General features: G+C 36.5%; 1 protein-coding gene and 2 long non-coding RNA genes across 4 annotated transcripts in view; 1 reads left to right on the forward strand and 2 right to left on the reverse strand.

Annotated features, from left to right (window-relative positions):
• The window catches only part of LOC123315085 (ADAM 17-like protease), an 86,936-nt gene extending 75,832 nt beyond the window's left edge, over nt 1-11,104 (forward strand). For both annotated transcript variants that reach the window (XM_044900650.1, XM_044900651.1), the window contains 2 exons: nt 10,213-10,328; nt 10,390-11,104. In XM_044900650.1, coding sequence (XP_044756585.1) covers nt 10,213-10,328; nt 10,390-10,668 — 395 coding nt within the window. In that variant the 3' untranslated portion in view covers nt 10,669-11,104. The remainder of the gene's footprint in view (nt 1-10,212; nt 10,329-10,389) is intronic.
• Nucleotides 7,686-8,653, reverse strand: LOC123315090. The gene is made up of 2 exons (XR_006537913.1): nt 8,544-8,653; nt 7,686-8,133 (listed from the first exon to the last, which is right to left on the reverse strand). It is a non-coding gene; the product is annotated as an uncharacterized LOC123315090 (long non-coding RNA).
• A 3,055-nt stretch (nt 11,105-14,159) lies between the features above and the next one.
• LOC123315088 lies at nt 14,160-15,335 on the reverse strand. Its single transcript, XR_006537911.1, has 3 exons — nt 15,129-15,335; nt 14,743-15,066; nt 14,160-14,644 (listed from the first exon to the last, which is right to left on the reverse strand). It is a non-coding gene; the product is annotated as an uncharacterized LOC123315088 (long non-coding RNA).
• Between the last annotated feature and the right edge of the window lie 220 nt (nt 15,336-15,555).

Consider the following 15,555-nt stretch of genomic DNA (forward strand, 5'->3'; position numbering starts at 1 on the left):
AATGGACGTTCTATGGACATCCGAGGGACGTACAAATGTCACAACTTTGAACCGAATTCGGACGTCCATCGCGGACGTCCAATGGATATCCCGTTGGGACCATCATTAGCTATCTCAACGGTACAAAAATTTACCACGACGTTGGCTATCCTATCTATTAGAATTCTAATGTCCTAGAACCCAATGTCTTACACTCAGACGCAGATGTTATTTTTTCTGTGTTCTTCTCATTTTCATCCATACTTACTAGAAAGTTTTTACACTTGGCCCGAATTCGAACTTGCGAGTACGTGGGGACAACGCATTACTGAGTCTTCGCTGCAACCGTCCTAGCTACCGAGATTATACAATATACCTACTTGTAGGAACATATTAATTATATTGATAACTGATTTATGGAATAGCAGTCGATTAATACAGAAATACCATATAATAAAAACTAAAGTCTTAAAACTCAAACATAGATTATTTTATAATAGTAATTACTCAAGTATTCAGTTTTCGTTCATCATAACGTTATACATAATATAATATTCATAAGATATTCATATACTTCAAAGCGAAAAAATGGAGTTTAGTGAAAAATAATATTAAATTTTGGTGTTCATTGATATACATGTATGTATCCATGGATACATACATAGTAGGAGTCCATATTACGGACTCCTAGTGAATATCCGGTATGGACATTCAAAAGATGTCCCTACCGGATATCCACTAGGTATCCGTGATGGACGTTATACGGACCATGTAATGTGTATATGTAATTTGGTCCATATTACGTCCATAACGGACTCCTAGTGAATATCCGGTATGGACATTCAAAAGATGTCCCTACTAGGTTTCCGTGATGGACGTTATACGGACCATGTAATATATATGTATAAGTTATATGGTCCGTACTATGTTCATCACGGACACCTAATGGATATCCAGTAAGGACATATTTTTGACATTGCCTGTATTAAGTCGGTCAGGGACTATTTTGGAACCATATGATACGGACATATGTCATATAGTCCGTATTATGTTGTAACAGTCTTGTGACTATTAGAACATTTAAAATGCCCGAGCTTAGTCGGTTGTAATTGGGTCGTGAGCCTGATCACACAATTCCTCTAATGAAAATGACACAACTCCCAGTCGAACAAATCACTCGTCTATTTACAAAAGTGTTATCTTCACAAATAAAAATATACAATCAATAGCCTGGTACCAGAATGAATTCAAGAAAAATATTTACAGCTAAATACTAAATACTAGAATTACAAATTATAGTTAAAAAAAGTCTCAGATCATATGTACACACATATAGATGAAAATACCAGATTTTCATAATATTTACTTCCCTGTTGAAATGGAGTAACGGGAAGACTGATGTACTGCCAATCAGGACGAAGTTCTGTTGCAGACTGCAGGATCTGCAAATTGTACGAAGTTCTTTTGCAGGCTGCAGGATCTGCAAATTGGACGAATTCGTATCGTCAGCTCCGTGAAGTCAGGAACGTCAAACGTTTTGAAGCAGTCCCGAACTTGGAAAAATTGGCTTAGCTCCTACCAGGGAAGATAAACTCCAAAAAAAAAAACTGAAACGCACAGTTCACGCATAAGCAAAATGCCAGCATAAATTCCTTGACACCTCCGTCTCAAAGCAACAAAGAAAATATTTTCTAAATATAAAAAACACTCGTGTAATTATTTCGCTTACTTTTTCTAACAGGAAAAACATACAAATATCTCGAGGCAATCATATTCGAATTGTTTCAGGACGGAGGTGCAACAAAAATAAAATGATCACACAATATATAAAAGCGTGCATCAAGCAGGATGAAATAATTCCTATATGCAGGAAAATTTTTAATATTGAAAGCATTCCATGCATAACATAAAATGGCGGAGGCATTCCAAGTAAAAACGGAAATTATATTTTCAATCAAGCAATAAAAAAGAGACATTGTAAGAAATCAAAGTTGCTTGAAAATTGAAAGATACTTACCCCTTGAATAAGGGTTTTCAAACACTATAAGAGAGTAATATAATATAATAAGAGAGTAATATAATATTCGGGAAATCAATGATCGTAACAATCTGTAACACCTTCAGTCGATCGAACGGGAACGAAAAAGGAAGGGAGATCAACGTTCTTCACCTACCTACACATAGGAACGTACATATGACGTACAACCACATTTAAAAATCTTTCATGTGATGGTCTTTTCAAGAATTAAAAAGCCAGCTACAATAAACAACTATGTATATACAGTGTAGAACGCTACACTATCCCTCATCCCACAAAAAAAAAAACAAAAAAAAAAAAAGGTCTTTGCTCATCAAAGAGCTTTCATCTCCTTTTTCCTCTCTTGTAAGAGACAATAGACGTTAATTGTTGGGCGCCAGTGATTCAGAATCACAAGGTAGATTACAAAGTTAGGCTTCCAATGGACACCATACTGCATCTAAAGACAAAAAATATTTAGTTATTCCAGAACAACTAAATAGGTACACAAAAATTCGCATATGCGCATAAACCAATGTAACTATACGTTGCTCCGAAAAGAATAAGAAGTTTTTGCCAAGGGGTAAAAGAGAAAATTAGAACAAGGGCAGAAGATAAAGGTAATGTAATGGAAAGATATATATCGGAGATATAGAAGATAGGTCCCTCCATTACAGGAAGGTAATGCACTACGTTCAAAAGGGAGATAAAGAGGAAAGATAATTACCCTTGAACTTCAAATAGTTATTGTGTCCATTTTGAAACCATTGAGAGAGAAGGAATAAGGACAGCACTAGGAGATATTATACATTTCACTATCAAAACGGATACAAAATAGGGGGTTTGTTTGTGTCATTCGGACTCCACATCTAAAGAATCATCCGGGTCATCTCGGGTTAGATCAGGCTTAATGTCCTTAATATGGAAATTTCCTAAGTCCTTACCGGACAGGTCAACTAGATTGTACACAAGAGAAGATAGTACCCTATTAACTATGCAAGGGATAAATTTGGGAGCGAGTTTTGAGGTGAAATTTTTGGAAGCATCAGAGAGAACAAAGTTTCTCTTCCAAACTCTATCACCAACGCTCAGGCGAACATCCCGTCTTCTGAGGTTGTATCTACGAGCATTGATCTCATAGGAATGCTTCAGACGTTTTCGAACGTCTTCATAAAGATCTGGTAGTTGTCGCACCAAATCAGAATCCAAGACCTTATCTCCCACAGTGACGGTGTTGTCAGCATTTTCTGAAATGAGACCATAAAATGATCCATCAGTGGCAACATTCCTAAGAAAAACCAAAAATGAAGGACTATATTTCAAACTTTCACTCCTAGCAAGTCTGATAGCTTGTGCGATTTGTAAGATGTTTGTATCCCAAAGTTTGTGATCACCATCAATGTATGATCTTATGGCGGTGACTATTGTCTTATTCACACGTTCAGTTGGGTTAATTTGAGGATGAAAACGTGCATTGTAGAAGATTTTCTGGACCTTATACTTTTTCATCAGGTTCTTGAATTCAGCAGAAACAAACTGAGATCCATTATCCACCGCAAAAATTTGAGGATTTTCGATAAATTTCACAATCGCTTTGGCAGTAGCTTTGGAAAGCGGTTGTACAAAAACAAACTTGGTGAACCAGTCGGTAACGACTGGGAGATATTGGTTCCCAGATTTAGAACGTGTATAGGGTCCCAGCAAATCAGCACTCAAAAATTGGAATGGAAAGTTGATATTTCGATACTTGCCCATTAATCCAGCCTGAGGTAGGTTTCCTGGTTTACAAGAAGCACATACCTTACAGCCTCTGACATACTTGACCACAGAGTTCTTCATCCTCGGCCAGTAATATAGGGAAAATATTCGGTGTAATGTCTTGTAAATTCCGAAATGTCCTGATGTTGGCTCATCATGAAATTCCTTCATAACTTCCAGCCTGTGAGAAGTTGGCACAACAATCTTCCACTCGGGAGAATCATTCAGAAAGCGGTACCTAGGCAAAATATGCTTGTATAAGACGCCATTGCTAACTTTAAAATCAGGAAACAGATCTGGACGATCGCTAACTTTCGTCAGAATATTACCGTACCATTTATCTATATTCATCTGAGATAGGTTCAAGATAGAAACCTGTACAGTATCACTTGACAAACGAGAGAGTGAATCAGCCACAGTGTTAAGGGAACCACTTCGATGAACAATCTTGAAACGGTATGAAGATAATCTCATAATCCACCTTGAGATACGTTGATTGGGGTTCTTCATCGAATTTAGCCATACCAACGAAGAATGATCAGTGATTACTGTGAATTCGGTACCCTCAATGTACGGCCTGAATTTCTCAATCGATAAAACGATAGCTAGGAGCTCTTTCTCAGTGGTTGAATAGTTGCGTTAGCTCTTATTCAAAACCTTACTGAAGTAAGCAACTGGATGTTCTAATCCATCCTCCTCCTGAAACAATACTGCTCCAACACCATTGTCGCTAGCATCGCAAGCAACACAAAAGCCAAATGGCTTCGAAAAGTCTGGACTTGCCAGTATGGGAGCTGAGGTCAATAAAGACTTTATTTTATGGAAGGCTTCATCTGCCTCATCAGTCCATACAATTGGTTGTCCTTTCTTCCTACCCTTCAACAAATCAGTAATTGGACTACATACTGAAGCAAAGTCTCTCAAAAACCGACGGTAATAACCGATCAAACCGATCAAACGCCTGATCTGGGTGGTATTCTTCGGAGCGGGATAATCCAAGATATCCTGAACCTTGGAGGGATCAGTTCTTAGACCATTTGCATCCACAACGAATCCCAAAAAATTCAAAGAAGGTCTACAAAACTGACATTTATCCAAGTTAACCGTAAGATTAGCTTCTTTAAGACAGTGAAATAGCTTTCTAAGTACAGCGAGGTGCATCTCAAAAGTAGGGGTGCAAACGATTATGTCATCCACATAATAGAATACATAGGGCTCTAATGATGGACCAATGGCCATATCCATAAGTCTCACCATTGCCTGACAAGCGCAATTTAAACCAAATGGTAATACATTGAAACAGAACAGGCCTCTGCCTGGAACGGCAAAAGTAGTTTTTATTTTGGATTCTTCATCCAAAGGAATCTGAAAAAAAGCTTGCTTCAAATCTATTGAGCTAAGATATGATGCATCACGTACTTTACTTAAAATTGAATCAATGAGGGGCATTGGGTAACTGTCAGGTAGAGTGATGGAATTCAACTTTCTAGCATCGAACACAACTCTGTATGTTCCATCCTTTTTGGGAACCAGCCAAGTGGAGATAACCATGGGCTACACCCGGACACAGGTTTAATGATGTTGAGTTTCAACATTTTATCGATTTCCTCGTTCAAAATTTTCTGCATGGCCGGAGAAAGTGGATACTGTCTCTGTCTAACAGGCTTGGCATCTCCTGTATCGATGTGATGCTTATATAAATGCGTCGTACCCAACTTGTCAGAGGGTGCAATTTGTTTGAACAAGTCAACAACAAAGTCTAATTCGTATTTCTCTGAATCAGTCAACGAATCAGGTCCAAGCAATGCTCTAACTACAGCTACTGAATTATCTAAAGATAAGTAAGAAGAACTATAGGTGAAATCTTTGAAATCAAGAGCCAAATTGAATGCATGAATAAAATCCATACCCAAAATCAAGTCATGAGTTATTGAAGGAACAACAGGTCCCCTTAGAACCTTTTCGACATTGTTCAAGCTAATGGGAAGGTTTACATAACCAAGAGTAGTCTGAGGCTTTCCATCAGCCGTAGTAAGATTAACCGATACGTCATAGTGAAGGGATAAGTTTAATGTCCGCAAAAGATGCATTGAAGAGGTACCTAAAATTGTGACGTTGCTCCCACTATCGAGTAAGGAGGAAATAGGCTCTCCTCCAACATGAACTGTTAAATAGGGACGATTGTCTTTCTGACGCAGCTCCATTAAGGGGTTGACTTCCTTCGAATGGATTCGGTCATTTGTGAGAGAACTGAGAGAAGGTAATTTGGGGAGATTATCAGACGAATCTGGGATCTTGGCCGTTGCAGGAGCCGAAGAAACTAATTCTTCTTCTGGTTCGACCTGGGTTTTTGCTTTTGAGCAGGGTTTAGACCGGAAGGACCTCCAACACCTGCGGGACTGTGGATCCTCCTCACGTTTTTTGAGCAGAGGGGGCAGTTAGACTTGATCACGTTCTTCTGACCACAACCATAACAAAAGCGTTTCCTTTGCTTACGGCACTCATTGTAACGATGATTCTCTTCACCACAGTTCCAACATCTGACACTAGAAGGAACCTGAGATACCTGCATCTCTCCTAACTGATTCGAAACACTCAAACACAGTGCGTCCTCTACTCTCCTACAAAGAGTCGTTAACTGGGATATCGATCCAATATCCTGTAAGACAAGAGCCTTAACATAATCTGGAAGCAAGTTATCTCTAATAACATTGACCATCTCAACCTCTGGTGAACATTTATTCAACCTATTAAATTGAGCTTCCATAAAAGTTATAAAGAGGGCTACCGACTCTCGGGGTTTTTGCTTACGAGATTTTATCTCACTCAGCAACACAGAATCGTAATTGCTATTTCAACAAAAAAGTTGATTTTAGTGACTTCACGAGTTCGTTCCAGTTGGAAAAACGTTTTTTTATGTGGTTGTTATGCCACCAAGTCCAAGCTTCGTTTTCGAACAGATCTCCAGCAGAATCGAACAGATCAGAATCCGTACAACCCCTAGAAACTTTAAGGGACTCAACTAACTCCAGGAATGGAATCAATGGTTCCCTTCCCGAGTACTTCTTTAGACCCCACTTGTATACAGGAATACATTTAGGATTAGTTCCTACATTGAGATGAGATAAGGGGTCGTGCAAACCCGAGGTTTTTACAGGTGTGGAGGTAGAAGGGTTGAGAGGTTCAGTAGAAACCTTCTCCGCAATATCAGACTCTAACATGAGAACTTCTTTATAAAGACTCTGCCTAACAGCGGATTCATCATCATCTGCAGTTAATAAACGCTGAATTCTACCAGTTACATGAGTTAAACGAGATATTACACGCTTATAATCTACTGGTGAGGAATCAGATTGAAATTTAGAACAAGCTTCTTTTAGACTAATCAAACTTTCTCTGATTCCTTCAACGTTCTCTTTGAAAAAAAAGGGATCCGATAAGACAATGAAACTGCGATCTGAAGACTCTTGGGATAGCAATCCCCTTAAAATTTTACGTTTGTCATCTACTGATGACGGAACTTCAATTCCTCTAATCGCAATTTCATAGGAGAGTTCATTTTGTCTTAGATAATATGGACTGATAGACATTTCGAACAATAGAGATAACCGAGATAATAATAGAAAAGAAAACCAAAGTGCCACCCGAATGAAAATTCGATATGGTTGCCAGGAGAATGACCCGAAAAATCTTGAACTACCCGAAACGAGAATGTTGGTCGACCATGAATCCTCAAGTCACCTCCACCAGGAGAAAAGTGAGACCAGGTTTTTAGAAGTATATAATACAAGGACTTTAAGGGCCCCACGTTGGGCGCCAAAATTGTGTAACAGTCTTGTGACTATTAGAACATTTAAAATGCCCGAGCTTAGTCGGTTGTAATTGGGTCGTGAGCCTGATCACACAATTCCTCTAATGAAAATGACACAACTCCCAGTCGAACAAATCACTCGTCTATTTACAAAAGTGTTATCTTCACAAATAAAAATATACAATCAATAGCCTGGTACCAGAATGAATTCAAGAAAAATATTTACAGCTAAATACTAAATACTAGAATTACAAATTATAGTTAAAAAAAGTCTCAGATCATATGTACACACATATAGATGAAAATACCAGATTTTCATAATATTTACTTCCCTGTTGAAATGGAGTAACGGGAAGACTGATGTACTGCCAATCAGGACGAAGTTCTGTTGCAGACTGCAGGATCTGCAAATTGTACGAAGTTCTTTTGCAGGCTGCAGGATCTGCAAATTGGACGAAGTCGTATCGTCAGCTCCGTGAAGTCAGGAACGTCAAACGTTTTGAAGCAGTCCCGAACTTGGAAAAATTGGCTTAGCTCCTACCAGGGAAGATAAACTCCAAAAAAAAAACTCAAATGCACAGTTCACGCATAAGCAAAATGCCAGCATAAATTCCTTGACACCTCCGTCTCAAAGCAACAAAGAAAATATTTTCTAAATATAAAAAACACTCGTGTAATTATTTCGCTTACTTTTTCTAACAGGAAAAACATACAAATATCTCGAGGCAATCATATTCGAATTGTTTCAGGACGGAGGTGCAACAAAAATAAAATGATCACACAATATATGAAAGCGTGCATCAAGCAGGATGAAATAATTCCTATACGCAGGAAAATTTTTAATATTGAAAGCATTCCATGCATAACATAAAATGGCGGAGGCATTCCAAGTAAAAACGGAAATTATATTTTCAATCAAGCAATAAAAAAGAGACATTGTAAGAAATCAAAGTTACTTGAAAATTGAAAGATACTTACCCCTTGAATAAGGGTTTTCAAACACTATAAGAGAGTAATATAATATAATAAGAGAGTAATATAATATTCGGGAAATCAATGATCGTAACAATCTGTAACACCTTCAGTCGGTCGAACGGGAACGAAAAAGGAAGGGAGATCAACGTTCTTCACCTACCTACACATATGAACGTACATATGACGTACAACCACATTTAAAAATCTTTCATGTGATGGTCTTTTCAAGAATTAAAAAGCCAGCTACAATAAACAACTATGTATATACAGTGTAGAACGCTACAATGTCCATCACGGTCATCCAATGGATATCCGATACGGACATTGTACATAAATTGGACTAACAATGGATATCCATCTTGGATGTCCTAAAACTGTCCGGAAACGGACGTCCAAAGGACATACAAATCAAGTCCATGGACGTTCCGACGTTAAATGGACATGAATTGTACGTCCCATGGACGTTGTGTGCTATTAGGGATTTACAATAGTTCGTATTGTCAGGCCGTTAATTTTTGCGAGGATTTGAACGTTGAACCATCCTAGGAAGAATAAGGTTTGTTATAAGTAGAGACCGGATTATATGCATTTGCATATTTGCATATCTAAGACATCTGCGGCGGTATATGCATATTTCAGCAAGATCCAGTTATGATGCATATTATCGGTACTCATTTTCTTCCCTGGGTCCAAAATGCGACAAAAGTGATGATATGGTGAATCCGACCAAATTTAATAGTCACAAAATATGAGGTCTATTGTGTAATAGTTCTTCTGTTTTGATTGTCACGCAATAAAACGAAAAAGCCGGAAGATCTTCGCGCACATAAACATAAAGAAAAGTTTGAGAGCATATTGAGTATAATAATCTAGGCTTTCAAGATTTGTGTCAAATCGATAGTTTCATCAATGGAACGGCAGAAGTTTTGCCAGCAACGATAAGTAAAAACAAAGCACCCAAATTCAAATTTTGCCCAGTTACGCCCGGGGATGTGGAGCGAACTTCCTCCACTTATAAACATATTCTGAATGATCGCAGACACAATCTCACCATTGAACATTTGGAACAATACTTGATTGTTAACGTTCATAAAAACATAAAAAATTTTGATACTATTTAATAGTTAATGATATGGTGATTTTGAAATAAAAAAAACTGATAAGTTTCTTTTCTTTTTTCTGGGTTTCTAAAATTCATTATTCAATTTTGCATATTTTGACAATTTTCATGCATATTTCGAGCATTTTTTATGCATATTTGCATGCATATAATAAGCTTTTTATATTGCATATAATCCGGTCTCTAGTTATAAGCGATCTATACCATATTTACCTACATAAGTTTCATCAGGGTCTTGTTGCTTTCCGAGTATTACGTACACCTTTGTTCCTCTGTTATCCTTGATATTTTTTTATTTGAATATTGACTCAATATGCTAGAATCTGAAACAGATAACGAAGTTTTGAAAATACAATGTACAAGGTTTTTTTTCAACCTTCACACATAATCTGAAATTATTATATAACAACACGGTAGCACTAAATGAAATAATTAAGTCAATTTTGATTGTCAACAGTTGTGATTATTTTGCATATATTCTATTTGAAGGAAAGAAACCTGAAAAATTTCTAAAAATGTCTACTCAAAAAGTAATAATATTAATTTTTCTAGTTGAAAATGCCTGTAAGAGGTGTTGCCGCTCCAATATTAACGAAACATGCACTCCAATTGATGGCGCAGATATTTTGGCAGATGGTTCACCGTGTATCCAAGGATTTTGTAATAATGTAAATGCCTTTCCTATTCGTCCTACCTAGATTTTTATGATATAAAAATGAATAATTTCAGGGTCACTGCGAAAAAACGATTCAAGATGTAGTAGAGAGGTTCTGGGACATCATTGAAGATATCAATATAAATAAAGTGCTTCTTTTTCTCAGAGACAATATTATAGGCACGACGGTTCTGATATCTGCAATTTTATGGATTCCAGCTGGATGCATTATTAATTTTTTTGATAGGAGAAAAAAAAGAGAAAGAGTAGAACGATGGGAGTGGCGAACAAGCGAAGACTTCCTTCACCCCAATGAAGTGGAGAGAATTATTCATTTGACTTTGAGGAAATAACACTGTATTGTGGGTGACTCAATTCGAATAGTAATAAAACTTTGTTATATTATATAAGGAAGAAATAAGACAGAATCTTTCTTCTATTGTTTAGAATATTTCAGAAGTGTTCGGAGCTCTCGCACCTTCAAAATCTAAGCTAACATCTGCTGCTGCTATCCTTGGAGAAACGGCCGGACTGGGTCGAAGTACATTTATTTCATGACAACGTGTGGCATTTTGAAATATCGACATGACTGTCATGAACTAAATTTAAAATATAAGTTCCTGCGGAATCAAGTGGTATAATCTTATTTACTTATTTTCATGAAAGGAAAGTCCCGACTCAAAGTAAATTTCGTTTCTTAACTTATAATAGTCTCTGGAATCGATACTGACATTGTTCTCCGGCCAACCGTTAACATAATGTTTCTCTAATAAACGAAGAATTTTGTCATTCTTAGTTTTAGTTCGAAACTCTTTCTTTCTCTCTTCAGACATTGGTTACTGAATCTACAATTTGGGACATCAACTCCATCATGTTCTATATATTTCAAACTATTTCGCGATAACATGTCTGCAAAATTCAAAAATTTACCAAGCACATAATATACATTGAGATTATACATGAATAATTTAAGTCTTAACCATTTGAATCTAGGCGAACCAATTTTACTTATTGGCTTCATCATGATGGATACAATTGGTTTGTGATCAGTCTGTTCATCAAACATTTAAGCCATAAATATGCTTTTTGACTGCAAAACAAATTGATAAGAACCGTTTTTCTGTTTGGCAATGATTCAATTCTGCATCATTCATAGTTCTTGAAGCACACGCAACAAGTTTCAATACATCTTGATCATGTTGTTGAAACAAACAACAACAAAGTCCTTCCTTACTAGCCTCACAGTGTAAAACAACTTTCTTGTTAGAATCAAATGCAACATGATATCGATGTGTGAGGACGTGTCTGACGATCGCTCTACGAATTCGAGCAAGTTTTGTGAAAATTCAGAGAAAGTATGCAATTATTGCATTAGTAAAGTTACAAAGTTTGTGAAATGTATAAAGTGTGAAGAAATTTTTCACCCTTCATGCTTAATTAAAGCTGCAAATAGAAAAAATACCAATTGTCAACATGAAGCAACGGAACAGAGTGAAACTGATGAAGAAGTTACGCCAAAAACTGAAAATCAGATTCTTAAAATTGAAGTTGCATATTTGAAGTCACTGCTGGAAGAAGTAAGAAGCAAGAATTTGATTTTAATGGAGAATAATAAACTCTTGAATGAAAAGGTACTCAATCTAGAACATCGCATAAAAAGTGGTAAACAAGAAGATAAGAAACATGGGAATTCAACAAATCAAGATAAGAAGCAGAACATTGACGTTGCATCTGACGGTGTAGTTTCATTCTCTTCTGCAGTAAAGAAGAACTCTCAGACTACGTGTACCCCGCAGTCGCAAATGTCATCGGCAACGACATTATCTAAGATGGACGTTGTCAACATAAACAAAGCAAAGGTGAATTTAGAGAATAATTTATCGGAGAACGCTATCGCCAAAGAAAAGGAACCTTATAACGAAGAAAAATGGACTACTGTCAGAAGAGGAAGAAAGTCAAATAATGGAAGAATTACAAACAAAGTTTGTTATGGGACGAAGGATATAAATGAAGATAATCCAATAAAAGGCGCCATCAGAAGGAGTTGGATTTATGTTGGAAAAATAGCAGGTAAAGATGTTACAGAGCAGGATATTAAATTGTTTTTGAAAAACGTCGACAAGAGTGAACAAATTATGGTAAAAAAAACTCAATACTGTGGGTGAAAATTCGGCATTCAGTATTGGACTTCCAGATGATACATACAAAAAAGTTTTCAATGATTCATTTTGGCCAAAAGGTATTATTTGGAGAGAGTTTTCTTTCGACAATCAATTTTTTCGGAAGAACAGGCAGCAACACAATTAACAAAGAATATTCGAAACATACAATAAGTGTAATTCATCAAAATGTCCAATCTATGGAAAATAGTGTCAATAAAGTGGAGAAATTACTAGCAGACCATCCTGAATGTGCTATATTATGCATAACTGAACATTGGAAATCTGAAGATGAATTAAGACAACTGGGATTGCATAACTTCAAACTTGGAGCCAGCTTTTGTCGAGAATCTGGATATGGGGGTTCGGCAATTTATGTTCGCGGAAGTGTTGTGGCTAAAGAACTCAAACACATTAGTGTTTTGTCAGTGGCAGGTGAATTTGAATGTTGTGCATTGGAATGCGTAGTGCAAAAGTCGAAGATTGTTGTTGTCACAATCTACAGGCCACCTAGTGGACATATCGAATTGTTCTTTGAAAAACTTGAATTTATCATATCCGAAAAAGTTAATCGCAATAGGGACTTATTTTTGGCAGGTGATATCAATATTGAGATGAAGGATGATAACAGTCTCAAAACAAGGTTATTTACATTACTGAATCATTTCTCCTTAAAAGAAATAACGAATATACGAGAATAACTGTCCACTCAAAAAGTTGTTTAGATAATATGATCACCAATCATAACAGCATCTCATCATCTGAGGTCCTAGAGTATCATATTTCGGACCACAGAGCTCAAAAGGTCTGTTTCTACGTGGGACACAGTGATAAAAATGAACTTGTGAGGAAAAGATTCTTCACTACCGTTAATAAGAAATGTTTCATTCATAAGCTAGAACAACAAAATTGGGAAAATGTCTTTAAGGTTGTAAAATCTAATGTTAATGTTCAGTGTGTACAGAGACATCCTGTATAATATGTGTATGATGGGTTGTCTGAAAGCCAGGCGCTCCATTTCATCAAAATCTTAATGTTGTGGAAATCTTATCACTTGTCCATGTGTGGCGGTTCTTTCTTTTGTTCGCTGAATTAGTTTAATCATTTTCACAAGTCGACATCTTCTTGAAGAGCGAATCTTAATTATTGAATTTTTATTACATTGAGCCTTCTATTGAGTTCATTTGAGTATAAACTTACTGTCATAACGGTGAGATACCACTCTTGAGCTTGGTCAACGTTTTTTAGGTAAGATAGATAATTTTGTAGATTGTCAAATTTGTGAATAATGTGATCAACGTTTTTTAGATTCAATAAATTGAGGATTTCTGTCAGTCAATATTTTCTCTGAATCCTACATCAATTATTCGTAAACCCTCGTCCCAGCACATCTTGGCGCCCAACGTGGGGCGAATAAATGGATAGTAGGAGAGAAAATTACCACCTACGAAGTGTCAGAAAAAATATGGAGAAAGACCAGCTACAGGACGACATCACTGAAAATGCACGAGCCCTGTCTCCGGTACGTACTGAAAATGCACGAGCCCTGTCTCCGGCGGTACGTACTGAAAGGAAAGAAAACGGGAAACAGGAAAATCAGGAACATGGAGCTGTCCCAAAGGTGAAGGAAAGTGATTCAAGAACACCCAAACAAGTTAAGTATTCACACCACTCGAAGAGACGAATGTTCAACCTTGAAAATCAACATGAAAAGGATAAGTCTAGAATGTTTGATATGTTTATTTCAGAAATTGTTAATGATACAGTGAGAATGACCCTTAATAATGTACAAGTTGATCAAGCTAGAAGTGGAGATCAAGAAAATGATTATTTTATGCAGGATGTTCCTGGGGTTGATTTGATTAATACTGATAATCTTGATACTGAAAATCTAGCGAATAACATACGTGGACATGCACGCGTTCAATCTGGTTCACGTATACAGGGTGTCTCTGAAAGAAATATAAACGTCAAATCAAATTTAAGTTCCAATTTTAACTTACCTCAGTGTCTTCCTGGGTTGAATGTACAGACTGCTCATCATTCAGGACAACAACAAATTTCAAATTTAACTATGAACGATAATTTATTTGGTTTGGGAGATCTAAGTAAACTTGTACCTGATTTTGATGGGGAGAGTCATGTGCAGGCTCCAGAATTTCTTCAGTTTCTGGAAAACGGAATAAATGTTAATGCTATCTCTTTTAATAATATCAGAATTTTACTATGCAAATCATTCAAAATAAAAAAGAAAATTCATGATCATACTTATGTTTTGGTATCTCCGAAAACTGGTGAAGAACGCGGAATTTTTCACTCGTCCCACTTAAAAACGTATGCTGTTCCGACCTATGCTGCTGAAAATTAGTTTTTCCTAATTTATCCTTGCACAGGATGGAAGGGGGGAAAGTTGTACAGAGACATCCTGTATAATATGTGTATGATGGGTTGTCTGAAAGCCAGGCGCTCCATTTCATCAAAATCTTAATGTTGTGGAAATCTTATCACTTGTCCATGTGTGGCGGTTCTTTCTTTTGTTCGCTGAATTAGTTTAATCATTTTCACAAGTCGACATCTTCTTGAAGAGCGAATCTTAATTATTGAATTTTTATTACATTGAGCCTTCTATTGAGTTCATTTGAGTATAAACTTACTGTCATAACGGTGAGATACCACTCTTGAGCTTGGTCAACGTTTTTTAGGTAAGATAGATAATTTTGTAGATTGTCAAATTTGTGAATAATGTGATCAACGTTTTTTAGATTCAATAAATTGAGGATTTCTGTCAGTCAATATTTTCTCTGAATCCTACATCAATTATTCGTAAACCCTCGTCCCAGCACAAGTGGGAGGTTTTCATTAATCAGTTTATAAATATTTTTAATGAATCTTTTCCAATAACGGTGGTTCACAGAAATAAAAAGCCTAAAGTAACAAAAAATGCTGAAATAGATAAAATCAAAGAAAGATTGAACATTATGTTAGTTTTATCTAGTTTTAACTCAGTTTATAAGTCCCAATAGTCAGTTGAAAAAAGAATATGATAGTTTGTTGCAAAAAGAGAAAAGTAGGCAATTTGAG

The sequence above is a fragment of the Coccinella septempunctata genome, chromosome 6 (genome assembly GCF_907165205.1).
Source record: "Coccinella septempunctata chromosome 6, icCocSept1.1, whole genome shotgun sequence".
NCBI lineage: Eukaryota > Metazoa > Arthropoda > Insecta > Coleoptera > Coccinellidae > Coccinella > Coccinella septempunctata.